The following is a 19,800-nucleotide window of genomic DNA, read 5'->3' on the forward strand; positions in this document are numbered from 1 at the left end:
AAGGAAGATAAAAGAGGGGAAAGACACACTGAGAAAGAGAGAGTAAGCAAAGAAGAAATGAATAGATCTGTGCCATTGCTTTGTATCCAAATGGCTTTGCTACCAAGCTGGCATGCTTGTGCATTGTAATGCATTTTTCAGGCTGTGTGGTGATCTAAAACCATGCCTGGTATCGGAGACTGGAATGAAAGGAAAAAGCTGTCTGCCTTCTGCCCTGAAATTCACTCCTTTTCTTGGCTATACACCACTAAAACACAATTAAAATAGTGTGAACAGAATGTGTCAGTGGAATGAAGATCATAGTGTTCCATCAAACGCTCCGGTTGTGCCCTCCAGAAACCCTGCGACAGAAGGTAAGCCCTGTGCATGGCTTACATCCCTTGGGTGCCAATGTACAGGTAAAAGGCCTTACAAGCACAGCCAGAAAATTTGTGGCAGGAGCAGACGAGGCAAAACAAGAATAGAAAGCAAATGACAGAACTGGTGATAAGACAGTTGCAAGTAAACTCTCTCTTCATGTTTCCCCCTCCTTTTTCAGTACTTTAGAACAAAGAACAGAGCTCAACATTGTCAGCAGCACAGGAACGTGCTCTGTGTCTCCAAGCCATTCAGTATGTCTTCAGTAAATCAGCAATTTGATGATCCTTGCAGCAGCAGAAGCCTTTCTTCAAGACAGCACTGCTGTCTGCTGTAGCAGATTACATGAACAGATGAGGTTTTTGCAGCCTCTGACAACTGCAAATTCAGGGCCTATACTACTGTCTACATGGGCTGTTTTATCCCTTTTACTGTACAATTTGGGTCCTAACATTTAGGAGATCGGTGCGACGCATAAAATATTTTAGAAGATTGCTTTTTGAGTTGCCTCCTGATGTTTCATTATTCACAAGGCATTTAATGGTGACAGAGCCTATCTCCCTGGCTAGGAAGGATGATTTGTGCTCCTGCTATGGCATCTTTATGTAGAAAGCTACACTGAACTCAATTGCTCAAGCTTATATTAAAGGCTACTTGGTTGGCAGCATGCTCTGGCTTCTCTCCACTGCTCTGTGCTTGTAGTAATGTATACCCCACATCTGCTAATACTCTGGCACCTGTTACTTGATGACATCTCTCCAGCTCCATAGCAGATCTGAGCCCCTTCGGTGTCACACTGATTTATTTTGAGAGTCTAGGTGTCCACATATACCTGGAACATGTATCCATCATTGCAACATGCTGGTTTTAGCTCGTGCTTAGAATAGCACCCATAAGAGCTTTGCCGTGTTGGGGTAAGCAAGAGCAACTGGCAATGCTGTGAATAGCAATGAGAGCCACAAAAGCTTTTCTAAGGACACTATCAACTTGAAAATCACACTTTTGTCTGAGAATTGTATCTTCTAATTAGCAGTAGCCCTGTGACTGTGAGAAAGTAGCAAGGCATAAAACATATCTTAGATTGGTGATTATTTTCCTGATTGTGCTTCAAGCTCTGTTGTTCTTACTGCTTTTTGGGGGAAAGGGGAGGGTGGGAGGGTGGCTGCTTTGCATTCACTTTATTTATTACGATGGCCATGCTCTGGCATATTGCACATTCTTTGCCTTAGGCTGTCCAGAGCTATCCTTGGAGCAGGAGCAGGTAGATTCGTGCTGCTGTGGTGGATTTGGATCTCTATAGGTGTCTCCATTTCACACTGAATCCTCTGAGGGCAGAGAAGCAGTCTGTCTGGCTTATGTGGTAGAGCTGGGGAGCAAGGAGGCACTGCTGAGCTGTAATGCCTTTCTCTCCCTAACCCATACATGTGCCAGGGTGGGGGGAGGAGGGCTAGGAGTCTTTTATTTCTGGGGTCTGTCATGGCCATGAGGAGCAATCTGAATGATGAGTTAACTTCCAGTCCCGGTGCTAAGCTGGGAACAGAAGGGATTTGTGGCACAAGGTAAAACTTACCTTTCTTCCTTTCCTGAGCTAGTTCTAGTTTTGCTTTAATTGTGTGTAATCATGTGGCCATACAGGTATGGTGTATGTCCTGGTCAGGGAAGTGATGACAGGATTTGGCCACTATGCCATTTTAAATCTTTTTTAAATCTTCATAGCTTTCACCATCTTCATAGCCTTTTCGTCCCAGCCCAGTGCTCTGTGGGTCACCTGGAACCTGTATTCAGAAGTTCTCCACAACTTGGCACTCACCTCCCCCTCCACAATGCAGATCCCAGTCAGTAACCAGCAGGTCATGGCGTGGGTGAAAGCTGGGCTTTGTGTTCTTCTCCTTGGCTTTTCTACTGCCCATCCAGATGTATCCTAGCATGACGAGCCCTGTGTCAGGCTTTGTTGCCTTGTAACAATCTGCAGAAAAAAAGATTCATAGTACTGAAAATTCTGGTAGCTACTCAGTTTTCAAATTAAGAGGAAGAACATGTGCCTGGTTTTATATGTGCCTGGGATTTTGATTCTTAGCGTTGTTGAAGGGATATTTGTTATAACAAGGTAGATTTTTGCACTATGGAAGGGCGTCATATACTGTTGATATGATTCCGATAGAAATACATTTTGTGCTAACCTTATAATTAGTTGAGAAAGTAATCTAGCAAATGGCTTTAAATATTGCTGTTGAATAAAAGGTCTGAAAAAAGGCTAATGCGAGGGATCATGTACAAACCTTGATTTCACAGTCTTCCCATTATCAGGCTTACATTTCTGATTGTGCCATTGTGACAAGTTTCAGAGCAGTGTTGTTGATGGAGGTTGTACAAGAGAATGAACAAAATCTAGAGCTTGCTACTGAATGGCCTTTTGCTTGCATTTGTCATTGCAGTGTATGTGTAAGTAGGCAAAAAAACAAATGTGTGCACAGATAGCAGTAGTGGCATTTAGTCAGCAGAGGGCAGGGTATGCTGAGTAGAAGTTCTTTCAGTTCAGAGAAATAAGGCTCAGGAAAGAGTTACTGAACCTGGGAAGGAGAAATTCTAAAGATGTCGGCATATCAATTCTTATCCCCCTACCTCCCCATTTGGCAAGTTGAGCTGTTCTCAGTTTCTTCTTAAGCTTTGTTTCTTAAATCTGTTTGCAAATTTCTTGTAGTTATTTCTGGGTTTCTACCTCCAACATACTATTGATGCTTCAGTTCATTTCAGTTGTTAGGGTGCTCAGGGACGTGATTTAGCAGTGGGCTGTTAGAGTTAGGGTAGTATGGTTGGGTTGCAGTTGCACTTGATAATCTTTGAGGTCTTTTCCAACCCGAGCTGTTCTATGATCTATACATTTTGATATATGATCTATGTTCTATACATTTGCAGCTTTGAGGACCATGTTTTAAGTTTCATAAATCCATTTTTTGAAAATCATTGCAGGCCGTATTCTGTCTGTTTGTAAGCATTAAAATAACAGCAGAGTTCAGCAAAGCAAAACTGCAATACAGAAAGAAGTGTGGGGAATTTTTTTCTTTTTTTTTTTCTTTGAGCTGAGGTTGGGAAAAGGACAAAAACTTGGAGGAATAAGTTTCAATTACTGAGAAGAGGAACAAATTGTCTTTTTCATCCTGCCCTGGTTAAATACAAGACAGAACGGTTAGAGACAGTGTGAAGTCTGTTGGTTGCCTTTTACCTGACAGTAAAGCATTTGAAGTTTTACACTTTTCAAAGTGTGTGTGGAACATTACTGAGACTGAGCTACTTATGATATCTAATGCTGAAATATAATGCTCGTGAGCCATACAGTAATAGAAAAATGTTTTGAAATATAAAAAACACTGAAGTTTTCCTGAGTTTTCCTTTTTTAATCATAATTGGATTAAATGGCAGAGCATAAGAGCTCATAGGGCATAAATAAGAACACTGATTCCTTTTAAAACTGTCAGAAGGAAAGTTGATTATGTATAGGAATACTTAGTTCTGGATCTGTACCTGTAGCTGCTGTCATCTGTGGCTGAATTGAGATTAGGTTTACATGTGATTTCACATATGACGTGTGCAAAGTTATACAGAATCATAGAATATTCCAAGTTGGAAGGGACCCATAAGGATCACAGGGTACAACTCCTAAGGAAGAAAACATCACAGTGAAAAAAAGGGAGTCACAATGACACAAAGAAAATGTAATTTCTGAAGTACTTAAGATGACAATCTATGAGCGTGTGAGATCAATCCTACTTTTATTAAACTGCAAAGGATTCATCTGGTTGGTAAGTGGATGCTGTTGGATGAGTTCTGTCACTGACTTCATTGAAACAGCTGAACTCTGCAGTAATGTGATGATAGTCAGACTCGTGGGGAGTGCATGAGTATTTTGGAAAAGTCAGATTCTTCTGGGGATTACAATTTTAGCTGGGAGAGATTAGTCCCTATTAGGAGCCCTTTATAGGCAAAAGCTGACGTTCTTAAACTGGAATGGCAAACAACAAGGTCATACTTTATCTAATAGTGTAGAATGAGAGGGGTTTGGAAAAGGTTCATAACTAATGGTTACTTCGTTTGGTTCTTTAAAGAAAAACAAAGGAATAATTTGATGTGTGAGCAGAGAGACAGTAAGAAGTGCAACATGGTGACAGTCTGGGTTTCTGGAAAATTCCATGGCTGCTATCACCAACTGTAGTGATGTGGTTTGCTTGAGGGAATCAGTAGTACCTTCAGTCTGTTACATAGGAAAGGCTCTGTGTATCTTTGGCTGAAGAGGAGACCAAGCACATCATTTGTGTTGGGTGGGGAATCCTGTGGTGCTTTAAGAAGTTAACCTCGAATTCCAGGCTAACACTTCTGACCACTGTCAACCCTCTTGTCATTTATTTTAGGTAAGGGATCCATTTATTTATTTGTGACTCTCTAATCAGTGAGACTCTTACATAGATCTGCTTCTGGTTTTGCTGGCCAGAGAAATTTAAGCAGGGAAAAGCCAAGCCAAAAAAAAAACCCACAAAACTTTCTTTAGAATCCAACTTTGCTGGAAAGTTGATTTCAGAAGTTGTGGATTTGTTAGACATGTTCAGATTAATGTGCTCTGCAGTGCAGTGAATATTAAAGGAACTGTCAAGAGGGAAAGTCTGTGTATGGGATAAATTAGGGCTCTCCAAGGATTAAAAAGATGTAGGTTTTTTTTTTTTTTAAGTAGCTAGCCTACTATTGAAAAATAATGAGTAGTTTCCATAGCAACCTCCCTTTCACATTGTGCACACATACTGTAGCAACATAAAAAAAGAACGGTATCAAAGAAGGAATAAAACTGAGCTGTGCTATTTGGATTTTTAAAAAATAGTCCTCCATCCTAAATTCTCTGTTTATAATGCAGAGATCAGCAATCACTGAGGATATTTTTTTCAGAATAAATGATTATAAAATTTTTCATCCAAATATTTGGGAAAAGGAAGCAAAGTAAGAAGTATTGCTCAGAAGAGGAATGGAAATGTTCTTCCTTTCCATGCTATAGGTTGGGCAAAATCAAGAGTGTTTCAAGCTACCAGCATCTTTTCATCACCCTGTACTGCTAATTATGTTCAGGATAACAAAGAGACTACTGCTTTTATTTCCTGAATGCATGCCAAGATGTTTGACAGCCTGTGAGACACACAGTTTGGCCATCATTTGACCTGTGCAGAGTAGGACCACAGGAAGATTGAGCTGTCCTGGCTGTACGTTCTTAAGATTAGACTTCTCTAAGGTTGGCCAGAGTTTGCAATTTCTTCAAGCAAGGCTGGAGTTGTTTATCATTTCACAGAGAAATCAGAGAAGACAATGTCTAAACAGAAAGTCCAGCCAACAACTTTGAGAGAGTCTTACTGTTGTTGTTGAATATCAGTTGAATCCACAATTCCCAACAACCATTGAAGGAACTGAAGCTGAGGAAATTTTCAGACACCCTAATTATAGCAAGCTGAACTTTCACTGTGTATTCTTATCAGGAACATTCCTCCAAATGACCTGACTCCACAATATAGAAAGAAAACTATGATTTTTCTTTTCAAACATACACATTTTAAAGAAAAAGTGAAAGGAGAATTTTAAATACTTAGAGCAGAAGGGATTATAAACACGAAAATACGAAGTCAGGATGGGAGAAAAGTGAAAATTAGTAATCGTAATCATTATAATAAATTAGAAGATGGAGTTTCTAGAACTCTGATGAGGAAAGGCTGAGATGATGATCTCCTCAGGATCAAGTTTCATCAGTTACAGCCCTTATTCCCCCAGGGACATTGTTTGTTTGGTAATGTAACATCTGAGAGTTGCCTGGCTCTGGACCACCACCCTGCATGGCACTCAGGGAACTGCAAGTGTGGTCAATGACTGTATCACAATCCAATTTAATTTTCAGAGGAAATGTAGTGTTCTTGGTCTTGCAAGGTTTGGTTCTCGGTATCAAGTAAAGGACAAGCTCCCTGTGCATTCAGATATACAAACATATTCATGTGCACTGAAGCCTTCAGTAAGAAGAAGGAAGTTATGATAGGTTTGGACTTGTTGGGAACCTTATTTAAAATCTACACGAGTGACTAGTATCTCTGTTTCAAGAAGACCATTCAGTGCAGTGAAGAGGATTCAGAGAAAACCTCTGGTGTGGGAGAAAGGAAGTAAAAATACGCCTTGCTGAGAGGGTGGTTGAGTTTGAGATGTTCAGTGTGGTAAAGTGCTCACAGCTTTATTGTGTCATTCTGATCTGCTTGCAAAAGGGGTAAGCAGTGTCTGGTAAACAAAGGTGAGGATAGGAGAAGGTTTCAAAATGAGGCAGGAAGACATAGCCTGGCAGTGCAAATACTTGTCAGGAGATATTTATAATGAACTGGGGAAATTTTGTAGTCAGGACTAAACAATTTTCTATAAAATACTCTTATTTCAAGCAGAATTCAGATTCAATGAAGATCTTAAACATCATCAAGTCCAACCATGGCCCAACCGTACTACCCTAACTATAACAACCCTCTGCTAAATCACGTCCCTGAGCACTACATCCAAACGGATTCTAAACACATCCAGGGATGGTGACTCAACCACCCCCCTGGGGAGCCTATTCCAGTGCTTAACAACCCTTTCTGAAAATAAGTGTTTCCTGATATCCAACCTAAACTTACCCTGGTGCAACATGGGGCCGTTTCCCCTCATTCGGTCACCAGTGAGAAGAGACCAACCCCGCTCTCGCTGTAAGCACCTTTCAGGTATTGGAAGAGAGCAGTAAGGTCTCCCCTCAGCCTCCTTTTCCCCAAACTAAACAGTCCCAGTTTTAATACCAAATGCTGATTTTTCATGGCAATATGCTTTCCTATACCTCTGGGTTGTTCCATAAAAATGACAGCTTTTGATAATATTGAATAAAATAATAACATATTGTTTTTTTCTGTGGTATTTTAGTGCATAGAACATTTGATGCAATATAGATTTTTAAGGTCATTTCATTAGTAATGAACTCAACAGGGTTCTTTTTTTGTGTGTCTGGTTATACTGTCATAGTTTTTAAAAAAACATTCCTGAGGGAACTTGTAGGGAGTTCACTGTGGGGTTTCTTGAAGTCTGAAAGTCAATTTCCTCTACTAACATTAGAAAAAAAAAATCTTATATGACTGCTAGGATGAGTGCTGTGATGTGATAACTTGAAAAAGATTCCAGCTCATTTTGTTTCTGTGAAGATCTTAAATGCACTTCCCCTTCATCAGCTTTCCATCCCACATCACTTACTTTTCAATTAATAATTTTTTTTTCCCAGTCCTTGCTCTTCGGGGAACATATTTTTATTACCTTAGGAATCCTCTTCTGCTTTTTACAGCTGCTTGGGTTATTTTACACACTTCCCACGTGGATTGTGAAAACCTCTAGTTTTTCATTGCATGGCTAGGCATTGACTGGAGAGTTGTTCTAACCCATGTCTGCAGGTCTGATCTTGGCCTATATGAATCAGCATGGGATTCTGCCAGTAAGGCCATGGAGAAGGTGCTTCCCAGCCACGTGGGTGCAGCCTGCTATGGTTTTGCAGATGGAGGCAGGGCAGTGCCTGACCTGTTGTCCTGGCAGGAATTTTCTCTTTGGAGCTGCTCAAATTCATGTGACTTCTGCAGGGCCAGAACTGTTGACATGAGATCATCCTTTGCAAAGCCTGTAGCTATTCAGTGTACTCTTTCAGGGTGCCTCTATCCTGCTTTTCCTATCTGCCATTGCTCTGAATGGACACATGCTTTCCCCAACTCTTCTAAAGCCACCGTAGCACTGAAATGGTTAAATAACTGAGCCTTTTTATTTGCCATCACTGCTAGAAAGCACATTCAGGGGTTGTTTGAACTTCTCGCCAAGGCATTGCTGACTGTTGGTGGTGTATCTTCCTCAAAGGATGGCTTCCATCCTTGCTTGCTTCTCTGCAGAGAGAAAAAAGCCTTTGAAAGTACCTTCTGCCTCATCAGAGTAATGAGCGCTTAAAAAAAAAGAAGTCAGCTCAGTAGTTCAGAATTTTGCAGGATTCTGTGTAATTAATTAAGATTTTTTTTAAACATTGGTTGCTCTGCCAGTCTGTGTATCTAGGTTGTGCCAGTTTCCAGGATTCCCCTCCACCCCCATCCCCGCCCCTCGCCCCGGTTCCTCGCACAGACGTGAGCAGCTGCAGCAATGGAAGACTTCTTTGTAGAGGAGGCAGCTCCAGTGGAACAGGTAGGCAGGCTGGGGTGGGTGCTCACACTCTGATGTGCTGCGACGGTCAGCAATATTTAAAGCCAATAATAATAGCCTAAGACTCCAACCAGCATGCAAACTCTTTCTACTTATGAATGAGCAAGGCTGCTGGTGCCTCTGGAAGACATACCAGGTAAGGCTCAGAGCAGCATGTAACGCTGGATAAAGATGGCGTAACATCTGTGAGAAGAAGGTGAAAAACTTGCTTGTATTTTGCTCACCGAGCAGCTGTTGCCATCAGCAGAGAGCTGTCTTCCAGAGAGGAGGGAATTCAGCATGAATGAGGCTGAGCAGAGCAGGTTTGAGGTCTTGTGGAGAGCAGGGAAGGAGCAGAACGGGCTGGAGGCTTGGTGGATTTTCACTGCTTCCTGCTCAGGTGGATTCATTGGCATTGCTTCTCTGTCTTTTCTGTTCCGTGTGATGTTGAAGGTGTAACTGACATCACTGAATCAAAACCGAATTTGCCCCTTATTTGCCTCTGTTCTGACTCACAGCATCTTCTTCCTCTGTGACTTGTTGGTTTTGCCTTTTTGCATGTTGCTTACTTTTCAGGTATTTACACCTCCTGCCTCAGCCATACCCTAAACAAGCGTAGTTTTGGACAAGCATGAACCTTGGACAAAATGACTTACTTTGATCATTGAGTTGGGAAGAGATATGAAGCTAGTTAATGTCGTGAAGTTTGGCAAAAAGAATGCAGAACAGCACCAATATCGCAGGACCTTTAGACCAAACCTGGATCGTGAGCCGTTTTCTTTGTTAGGACAAATGACAACTGCAAAAGTCATTTTTTCTTAATACTTCTGTTTTTCCACCATGCTGATGCTGCAGTCTTTGAAGTGAAATTATATGTCAGAATTGAGTTAAATTTCCTAAGGTGTCATACTGTACAAATTGAGATTTTCAAAGTGGAAAATAATGTGTAAATTCAAATTATTCAAGCCTATTTTTTGAATAATAGATACACTTTAGAATTATTCTCTTTTACCGCCTCAGGAATGTGTGCTGAGTTTTGCTGCTGTTTGAGTAACTCCAAACAAAGCTGTGCTAAGTTAGCAGTATCAGGACTTACTGCACTTTTCCTGTGATCCTAATCCAGAGATAACATGCAAGAAATAACAGCTGAGAGTTGGGAGGAAATAACTGCCAATGGATAAACCTGTGAGCACAAGAAAAGCCTGTACAGCCGATAGGAGCTGCTGGGGCCGATGTTGCCAGTGATGCTCAAGTATGCTGTGACAGTGCAAGGCCTGCTTGCTGAATCAGGATGGGGTGTTCATGTGAAGTTACACCCAAAAATATATTCCTTATCTGGCTTGTGGTCAGATCTGGGATTGACCAGTTCAGGGACTCGCTATCCTGAGCTCTACTGAATGGATGGGCAGTTATTTGTCTATTGGACTTTGTGTTCATTGTGGTGAAAGGGTAATAATAGCGCTTACTTCTGGGGATGCGTGTAGATAAATACTTCATGAATCTAATGAGACCATAGATGCATTAAAGGGATGTAAAGAGGTAGATCATGTTCACTTCATGCCTGATACGGTGTTTTGAATCCAACGATGATGTCTGTGTCTCTGATTAGAGAAGATGTAGAATTTGAGTCTGCTAAGTAGCTTCAGGAAAAAAAACATTCAGAACATTCACCTGGTAATATTTTGAAGTGAAAGTTCAAAATTTTGTCAGGTCGCATCACGTTTCCTGACTCTTCTTTGAAATGAAAACCCACTGTTTCTGAACTGATTTGATGAGTACACCTATTTTGCACATGGTGATTTCTCTTCACAGATAACTGAAAATATCTATTGGAAGAGTGAGGAGTTATTGTCCTGGGTTAAAATAAAGTAGGCACATCAGAAATAAACTACCACTTCTTTAAGCATACTTCATTGAATGATTGAGATATAAGCTCATAATTCAATCTATATGGGCAGTTTGCTTGTGCTGGATAGCTCATTTTCATTTGCATTGATGCAGATGTTTGGCTACCAAGCAGAACAGGACTTAATGTTAGTGCTGGTCTGGAATTTATGACTTTGAAAGTGCCCTGCTTAATTGCTTGTTTCCCCTGGGAGTGGTGTGCCAGAGTGTAAAGAGCACTCTTAAACTACAAAGGATCCTGTTCAGCCATTTCTTTTAGAAGTACTTCTGAACGGAGTGCTTCCTGTCTTTGAATCAGTCAAATTCTGAACTGGGGAATTTTCTGTGTTTGTTTGTTTGTTTGTTTGAAAGAAAAGCTCTTATTTGCAGTGATTATATAATACTATAGATTTCCTTATGCTTGCAGTCTTTTTACAAATGCTGATGCATGAATATGAGGAGGAGGGAGAGTGCACTATAACTACATAACTGTTATGTAAGCATTTTGGATAATGGAAGAAGGAATACAATTAAAGCTTGCGAAACTGATAATTGCAAGCACTCTTGAAGAGGACAAGCTTAGAACTTCAGATGTTTGTGATAAATTTGAGTGACAGTGTGAAATCAATAAGATAAAATTCAATAAAAACAAATACTAAATATTGTAGTTAGGAAGGAACGCCATATGACACTGCGACAAAAAGGGAAATAATTGGCTAAGCAGCTCTCTGCAGAAAAGGGTTTTTGTGGCTTATATATATTGGATGACAAGTTAAATATAAATCCAAAATGCATGCAGTTGCAGAAGTAGTAGAGCTCATACCAGGATGTATTGATAGATATGTGGTATTCAGTTATAGGAGGTAATTATTCTGCTCTATTTGGTATTGGAGAAGCTTGAAATTGACTATTAGCCCTAATATTTTGAGGGAAGTATATGGAAAATGGAAAGAGTCCAAGTGAACTCAGAAGGATTTGAGAAGGAAAAAAAAAAAAGAGAGAAAATGGAGAGAGAAATAATTCTAACGGTCTTAGTTATGCAAAAGGTTTCTTTGTTTGTTTGTTTGCTTTTTAATGATAAAGGTTTCCTCTGGGAAATCTTAATTTGCAACAAAGAGATTTTGCTTAGATTTTAGGGGAAAGTTCACGATTATGGAAGGCATTTTTTCTGAAGGGAAGAATTCAGAACAGAGTAGACAAACATCTGTCATTGGTAGTTGGGAAACTGTCTGTGTGTGGGAAGGGACTTGGTAGTCCCCTGGGCTTTCTTCAGCAGTATGTTTCTGTCGATTTTATGTAAAGTGGATGCTATGTACTGGGGGGAAAATGAGAATCAGTGTTGTGTGCTTCAGAAGAGTTTTGAGCTGTCTTGGAAGAGAGGTGCAGAAACAAGACTTGTGTATGCAGTACTGATAAGGTCATGTGGAGTCAGTCACTGTGTGTGGCATCCTCAGTGAATTATCACAAAATCATAGAATAGCTTAGGTTGGAAGAGACTGCAGAGATCACCCAGTTAGAACCCCCTGCCATGGGCAGGGCTGTCAACCACCAGCTTAGGTTGCCCAGAGCCCCATTCATCTTGGCCTTGGATAACTCCAAGGATGGGGCTTCCACTGCTCTCTACACAACTTGTACCAGTGCCTCACCACTCTCTAAGTAAAGAATTTCTTCCTAACAGCTAACCTAAATTCTGATTCTTTAAACTATACAAGCGATTGATCCTACATTGATCAACATCATTCTCTATCATCAAAGCACACCATCCCTACCCTAAGGATACTTTCTGAAAGGTTTGCTTTCAGAGGTAATCATTATTTTAAACTTTTCCCAGTTTTGGCTAAAGACAGAATATCTCACAGTGTTTTATGCTGAGATGGGAACACAGGAGTAGGAGGATGAGTCAGAGAAATCTTTCAGGGTACTCCAGTGATTCCTTCACTGGAAAAGGTCCCGTTTTACTGTTTGGCTAGCAGAGTAAAAACTAAACAGAAAATGTTTCCCCCGTGAATTCCAGTAAACAGAATTAAAGAGATCATAGAATGGCCTGGATTGAAATGGACCTCAAACATTGTCTAGTTTGAACCCCCCTGCTATGTGCAAAGTCACCAACCACCAGACCAGGCTGCCCAGAGCCACATCCAGCCTGACCTGGAATGCCTTCAGAGATCTGTAACTCTTGTGTAGTAGGCAAATAATTTTTCCAGTGATTCAGTGTCTAGCAAAATCCTAAAATAAAAACAAGTAAACGAGGATGCTGCTGATTTAATATTCTTGGATTTATAAATCTAGTGAGAGTTACCACAGTTATACTGCAAGATATAAAAACTCTGAGTGCTTTCTGCTGGAAAGGCAGGTTTTCACAGCTTAAGCATGATCTAACAGATATTTTAAGAAACACATGGATGTGTCATGCATATGTGGATCCTTCTGGAATTACCTGTTGATTGCTGTGGCAATCCAAAACGAGTATAAAGCATGAATTGAGTTAAAAGCGTTAGAATATAACTAACAGGTTATTCTCCTGCAGGAATAAATAAGTAAATACATGAATAAATCTACCAACAGCCTGTCTTCTGGATGATCAGAACGGTACATCAGACTGTTTGAGTTTCTGCAATAAAGTAACAGGAAATAGAGAATGCTGTACCGTGGTATTCAGTGAGGTGATTCAATGAGCCGAGTTCAACTTAAGGAAATGCATGCAATTAACTTGGCCCTTTCGTCTACTTTCAAACTGTTTGCAGATCGACCTTGATTGCAATGTATTCATCTTTGCAGACTGAGTACAAAAAGATTCAGTATCTAGATTCTCTACAAGATATGATCACGGTGTATTTTATCTCAGTGGCTGAGTAACCAAACATTAAAAAAATATACATTGGCTACTTAACATGGATTTTTCTTGTTTGATTGTTTTGATAACTAATCATGAAATTCATGATTCAGAAGCATACTTCTAGATGGCCCCCAAAATGCCTTTGTAGCCTCCAGCAGTTTCATGAGCCAGAGCTCTCCATGCATTTAGTAATTCTAAATGAAACTTTCTTCTATGAATACCTTTGAATCCATGGAACCTGTTAGGCAACCTGTTTTTATCAGATATTGCATAGTTATGGCACTGGGAGATAGAATGAACAAGCATTCCCTGCCAACCTTCTCCTTTCCACACATTTTAATAGACCCCTATCTTCTTATTCCTTTCTAGGTTGAAGAGTCTGAGTTTGTATGGCTATTCCTCATATGGAAGCCAATCCCTGACTTCAGTCACCTCCTCTTGCTTTTGACTTCATGCTGTCTGTACGCCCATTTAGAGACAGGGAGCTACAAGGGAACTGCACACCATCTTCAAGATGAGGATAACTCAAATAAATACATAGTGGTCATTTATTTTTCTGTTTTGTTCACCATTTCTTTCCTAAGCATTTCTCAGCATTTGATTTACATCTGTGACTACTTCTGAGCACTAAGCTGGTATTTTCTTGGATCCATTTATTGTACCTCAGGCTGTCCTTCCTGAGTGCCAATCACCCCAAATCCATTGTTGTTCAGGTAGACTATAGAACTGTTTCTCTTTAGTGCATCACATTCCATGATTAGTCTCTTGACAGCCGTTTCTGTACTCAATCACCCATGAGGGTTTGTTTTAAGATATTTGACAGTCACTTGGGAAAATCTTGCTGTTATTCCCTTCCAATCTCATTTACTGTCCTTACCTTGTTGGCCCTTCTGTCTTTACTTGTTATTAGAGCCAGTTATTGGCATTAATCCTGGTTCCACTGATGGATACATTCACAGGGATGTCACTGCAAGAGAGAGACCCTACACTTAACATGCTAAATTCCCTTCCCCTGCCATCATTTGTGTGCTTTGATGCTTTCTAGTATTGTTTTCCTTCCTCATGGTACAATTGGAAATATATCATAAAACAAACAAGTATTTTGAGGTTCTTCTTATGGTTCTTCCAGTTGCAACACCAGACCTTGGGCAGTAACGCTATTTGAGAAATTTAGTCCCTTTGCGGAGATAATTTGTCAGTGGTTTAAAAACTGGACATTCTAGATTTATGGTTCTGGTGAACTGATAGTCTCTTTTTCCAGTGCTTTGCCAAAGCTTGGAGGGCTGCCCATCAGCCAGTCCAAGCACTGGTGTCTTTAGAGGAATGTGTTTCTGGTGATAGATGAAGTGTTGTTTTCATCATAAAATTTTTGCACTGAGTGTTGACAGAACGCTTCTGATTCCAGCACATTTATTAGATTGTATATGTTCATGCCATTTGATGCCACTGTAATAGTTTCCTGTATTTGGTTGCAGTGAAGTTAAAAAAAAAAAAAAAAGATAGCCAAAGAGCAATGTATACATTTGCATAGATTGCTGAAAAAGATGTCAGATAAAATACTGCTGTGTTCATATGAGCATGACTTGAATTGCAGCCTTCTACCAGCTGATAAATTCCTGGGGTCAGATATGGTTGAATGAGTTTTTGCCTTGATGAGTCAAAATAAAGATGTGGGTGTGAGTGGTTGTTTGGAGAACTCACAAGGTGAAAGGAATATGAAAGTTAATGGCTCTAGGAAATGCAATGAAGATGGGAGAGAACATATGCTTTCAAAGGCAGGCTGGAACTTATTCACACTTGTTTGGGTTGCATCTATGATGTGATGCAAACACAGATTTATTTCTGGGTAGGAAGAAACCAAAGAAACTTGCATTTTGTTTAACAGTGCCTTTATTTTTTAGTCACCCAGTAACCTAACAGATACCTAGGTCCTCTTTTCTATGTATTTAATGTGTGGCATTTACACTGTCCCTCACAAACCTTCCTTTTAAATGACAGTGTAACCCTTCATAATGCTTTACAGTGATTTAAAATGTTTTAAGAGAGATTTCTTAGAAGCACAGCAGCCGTTCACATGCCTAACACTCTTTGAAAGCCTGCACAAACAATAGTAGTTTTTGCCCTTCAGAAAAACCCTGATGGTTCTGTGCCTGTTTCTGTGTTTGTTCCACTGCTTTAGGAGTAGCAAAGTATCACTCCAGAGGGAAATGTGAAACCAGATTCCTTCTGGCTGCAAAGGAAAGGTTCATTTCCTCCTTTGAGCATTAGTGCTCCATATTGTGCTTTATCTGCTAGGACATTGATTTGTGAGCACGTGACACTGCTTGTTTCTAAGTTAGTAGGATAGTATTGTAGTGGGTAAGAAGCTACAGTGTGATGATGTTACAGAGAGAGAATTATTAGTGACAAGATGATGATCAGCTTTATTTTCTTTTTGCTGTACATTCAAGTTGGAGCTGCTAAAAAACACTGTTAAAATATTCTCCCCAAATATTATGTTTCACATTTGATGTTTTAAATACTTTCCAAATAATCTAGTTAATACCTGTGCTGTTCTGCCATATCCTGACCAGCCTTTTTGCTAAGCAGATTTTCTTCTCATTCTTTGCTGCATCTGATGAATGTGTCACGAATATTTTTGTCAGTTACTTTCAGGCTGTACATTTATTTAGCTATTAAACAGTGCCCCAGCATACACTTGTTGAGTGGGTTTGAGCATAAGACTCAGCTTAAAATGCAGCAAAAATTTTTTTGGCAGTAAAAGTGATCTTTCCAGTAAGGAAACATAAACCAAGTCCTTACAGAAGGAATGTGGAGTAGGATGTCAGTGGGAGGGATAAGAAAGCTGGGGGGAAAGGCATTACGACTCCCATCTTGCCTTGCCATGCAAATGATATTTCACAGTGATGCAGTAAACACAGAAGTGGTTGTACCATTTATTTAATTTTTCCTCCATGCTAGTGAAGGATGTAGGAATGTTTGAGGCACAGAACAGGTTTCTGCATGGTGGGAGGCTGCAGGAGGATGTGTCTCAACAGCGGCACGTACACCTGCTGTAATCAAATCCAGGCATCTGACATCAGTTCTCCCCACTATTTTGTGCTGTCCCTAATGTAACACTCCTTCTCTTTCATGTCTCAGGGTAAACCTAAGAACTGGTGCTTATTCCTCAAACCAAAGATTTCCTTTGAAGAGACTTTGTCTTGAAGAGTTAGGAAGGCTAATGCAGTCTTCAAACATTTCTCCTGAAGTCATCTTGCCAGTGACCTCTGCTGTCTGTTCTCATCAGCCTTTCATGCACTGTAGCACATGGTTCAAGTGAATCCCATATCCACGTGTGTGGACTGGACTAGGGTTTGGGCGCCTGGAGCAGTGAATACTTCACTGAGGAAAAAGTTGGAGAGGTGTTTCAGGAGATAACATATGTTGTGGAGGCATATCTTAAGGAGGCCTGATTCATGGCGGTCAAAATTCATATGGGAATGAAGTTAGGGTTAGGTACACAGCACATGTGACCTGATGTGTTTACTCATGGTATGTTTTTCAGCTTCTGGATGCCTGTGTATCATTTCCGAAAATGTCTGATCCTTATTAAATAGCAGAGACCAAGCAAGCTTTTGAGCTAGGTAGTTGCCTCTATTTCTGTAGGGTTCATATCTTTTGCTTGTAAGGGTTGTGGTTGTAGGTATCAAGCTAGACTCTGTTTGTAGTTTTAAAAGTGTACATTTATTTATTCATTCAGCCTTGCAGAACTGCCATGGAAGTTTATCAGCTCAGCCACAAAGACTAATCTTACAGCTTTAGCAGGATGGAAATACTAATGACATTTTACTCGTCCATCAAAAATAATTACTTATCCCAGCTGAGCGGGCAATGGAATTTGTAAGAGTCAATTAAATACCTACATTTAGGAGAGTTTATATCATGTTCTTGTTTAAAGCACTTTGATTTTTAGCAGGGCCATATAAATTAACTACTTCAGTGCTTTCCAAGAAGCCTCAGTGGGGCAGAACTGAGATTCATTGGCACTTTTTTTGCTGTTATGAGTGGCTTACGCTGAGAAGCAGATAATTTAGAAGATATCTACAGTAGCAAAGTGATTTCTTTCAAATGCAGTAGTGGTGAATACTTAATAGTAATTGTTGTGTAATAATAGATGAAGAGACACACACAAAAATAAAAAGCATCAGTATTAGCTCAAGTTTTTTTTACAAGACTTTTAGCTAATAAGGAGCCACACGTCAAACTGAGACCTTCTGAGGGGAAGAGCAGTGGTGTAGATCAGTGTAAAACCAATATAGAGATGTTTGCAAAGAGGTTTGGTTCTTAGAGAAACTGAGCTTCTCAGCTGTGCACATCCTGGTCATCCCTGCTGTGCTGCAGAGGCCAGCCTTGGGAAAGATGGTGACAGTACCTGAGCTTTTGAGCACTCGCATTGCCCATCCCTTGAGGAGAGCTGAAGAGGAGGCACCACACTGTTCTGAGCACTGCAGTGGTTGGAGGACTTCTTATGCAATCTTATCATCAATCTTAGGCACAGGAATGGGCTGCCCAGGGAGGTGGTGGAGTCACTGACCCTGGAGGTGTTCAAGGAACATTTGGACGTTGTGTTGAGGGTTTAGTGAAAACTATTGGTGATGGGTAGATGGTTGGACTGAGTGATCCTGTGAGTCTTTTCCAACCTTGGTGATGCTGTGATTCTATGATCATTGTCACGGCTGTGATAAGAGAAGTGCTGGGTTACAAAATAGCTCATATTTCCTATAATGACTCACCAGGTAAGAAGTTGATTATCCGCATCTACATGAGTCTTCTTTATAGTTGCTGCAAGTCACCTGGTGATGTTTCTGAGAAATGGGGGACCAGTGATCATCAGCCGCAGGGATGCTGCATCAGATGCACTTGTGCTTTCATTTTTGACAGAGAAATATTCTTGAAGGTATTTTCTGCATCTAAAAGATTTCTTCCAAATAGCCAGTTTCCACTGCTGCAAAAACTGATGTTCTCCAGGCACGTAGTTGCAGGTCTAATTTCTGACAAAAAGGAGATTAGCTCAGGATTTATGTAAAGAAGTCCTGGATGTAGAATAAATCGAATAGCTCAATTTATTCTGACATAATTCACAGTCGGAGTGACTGTCCCTTAAATGTCACAGAGACATGGGTCATCGTGGAATTATTACAGGTTTGAGTCACACACTTAAATAGAAATGTGGAAATTAGAAATCAAATAGTTGTCAACCCATCAGGCACATCACCTCACTTGTACTGAATATACCCTAGGACCCATTGAGAGCAGAGTGTTGGCTGGACTGATACTCCTTTCTGTTAAGTCAGTTCAGTGCGAATTTTACCAGCCAAATATAAATGGTAAAAGGCTCTGATGACATGAATACATTCAAAATTCCTTTTTTTTTTTTTTTTTTAATATGCCTAGGCAGAGCTGGAATATTTCTGAACAGTTAAAGGAAATGAAATGACCACTAACAAAAAAGACTGTGGGAAGATTTCAGAGCGTGTTCTGACATATTTTATAGTCAGTGCTGAAACAGTATGCGTAAAAAAGGGAAACAATAAACCATTTCCTTTCATAACACTAAAAAGCTTCCATCCATACTAAAACTATTAAAACTATAGACCACCCAGCAACCAATTAAGCCTACAGTAACATAATGACCATTCAGCACCATTAAGCTCTCAGAATTAGGTAACAAATTTGCTCAACCAGCCAGTGACATTAAATAATCATACATACATAACCTCAACTAGTTCATAAATCAAAACTACACAAAATCATTATCCCCTTGCATGTCTGTCCTGCGTAAGATTTCTGCTCTCCTTCCACCAATTGTGCACAATAAGGGCTCTTCCAGAGCTCCTGCTGGAAGGGCATCCAGTTGAGATGAACAAGGAGAGGGAGGAAGTTCTGAGCCTTGAAAGCATGCTGTGCTAAGGACTTCTTCCTGCAAGAAGGGACTTACAGCTCAAATGCTTCTCCTTTATGTAAGTGAGGAGATATACTCTGGGGGAGCTGACAAGTACTAGTGAAATCTCTTACGAGTAGATTCATCCTTGTGCTCAACTTCTGTGTGTTGTTTTTTTTTAAAGTAACTGTTGGTCAGTGCAATACACTTCATTTATTGCTGCCTTGGTTTCCACCCTGTAAAGGGTAAATAATATGGTTTCCCTTCATCAAAGGGAGAGTAAATAAGTTGCAAACTGCAAGGCAGCCAAATACCAAAGAACTGGAACTAAATAACTGGCTTAAATTATTGGGCATTACCAGATCACGACCTGTGTGTTAAAATCTCTACCCACAGGCCAGTCTACAGAGAACCTGGGTTCATCTGTCATGTTCATCATGACGTTTATTGCTTCACCCATGAGCAGGTACAAGGCGAAGCCTGCAAGAGAGTGCTTTGTATTGAGCTCACCTTAAAGTTGTATGTTTTTCTGTGCCTGAAAGCCTAGAAGTTGCCTTGTGTTTTC

General features: G+C 40.3%; 1 protein-coding gene across 8 annotated transcripts in view; it reads left to right on the plus strand.

The window, feature by feature from the left end:
* Positions 1 to 19,800, plus strand: part of DPP6 (dipeptidyl peptidase like 6) — a 489,696-nt gene that overhangs the window by 148,873 nt on the left and 321,023 nt on the right. Inside the window, exon 1 of one of the 8 annotated variants that reach the window (XM_048951962.1) lies at positions 8,520 to 8,595. The exons of the other annotated variants lie outside the window; for them this stretch is intronic. Within the exon in view, the coding sequence (XP_048807919.1) occupies positions 8,554 to 8,595 (42 nt within the window). The 5' untranslated portion in view covers positions 8,520 to 8,553. Of the gene's footprint in view, positions 1 to 8,519; positions 8,596 to 19,800 lie in introns of those variants that run through there. 8 annotated transcript variants of the gene reach the window in all.

Source organism: Lagopus muta, chromosome 7, assembly GCF_023343835.1.
Source record: "Lagopus muta isolate bLagMut1 chromosome 7, bLagMut1 primary, whole genome shotgun sequence".
NCBI lineage: Eukaryota > Metazoa > Chordata > Aves > Galliformes > Phasianidae > Lagopus > Lagopus muta.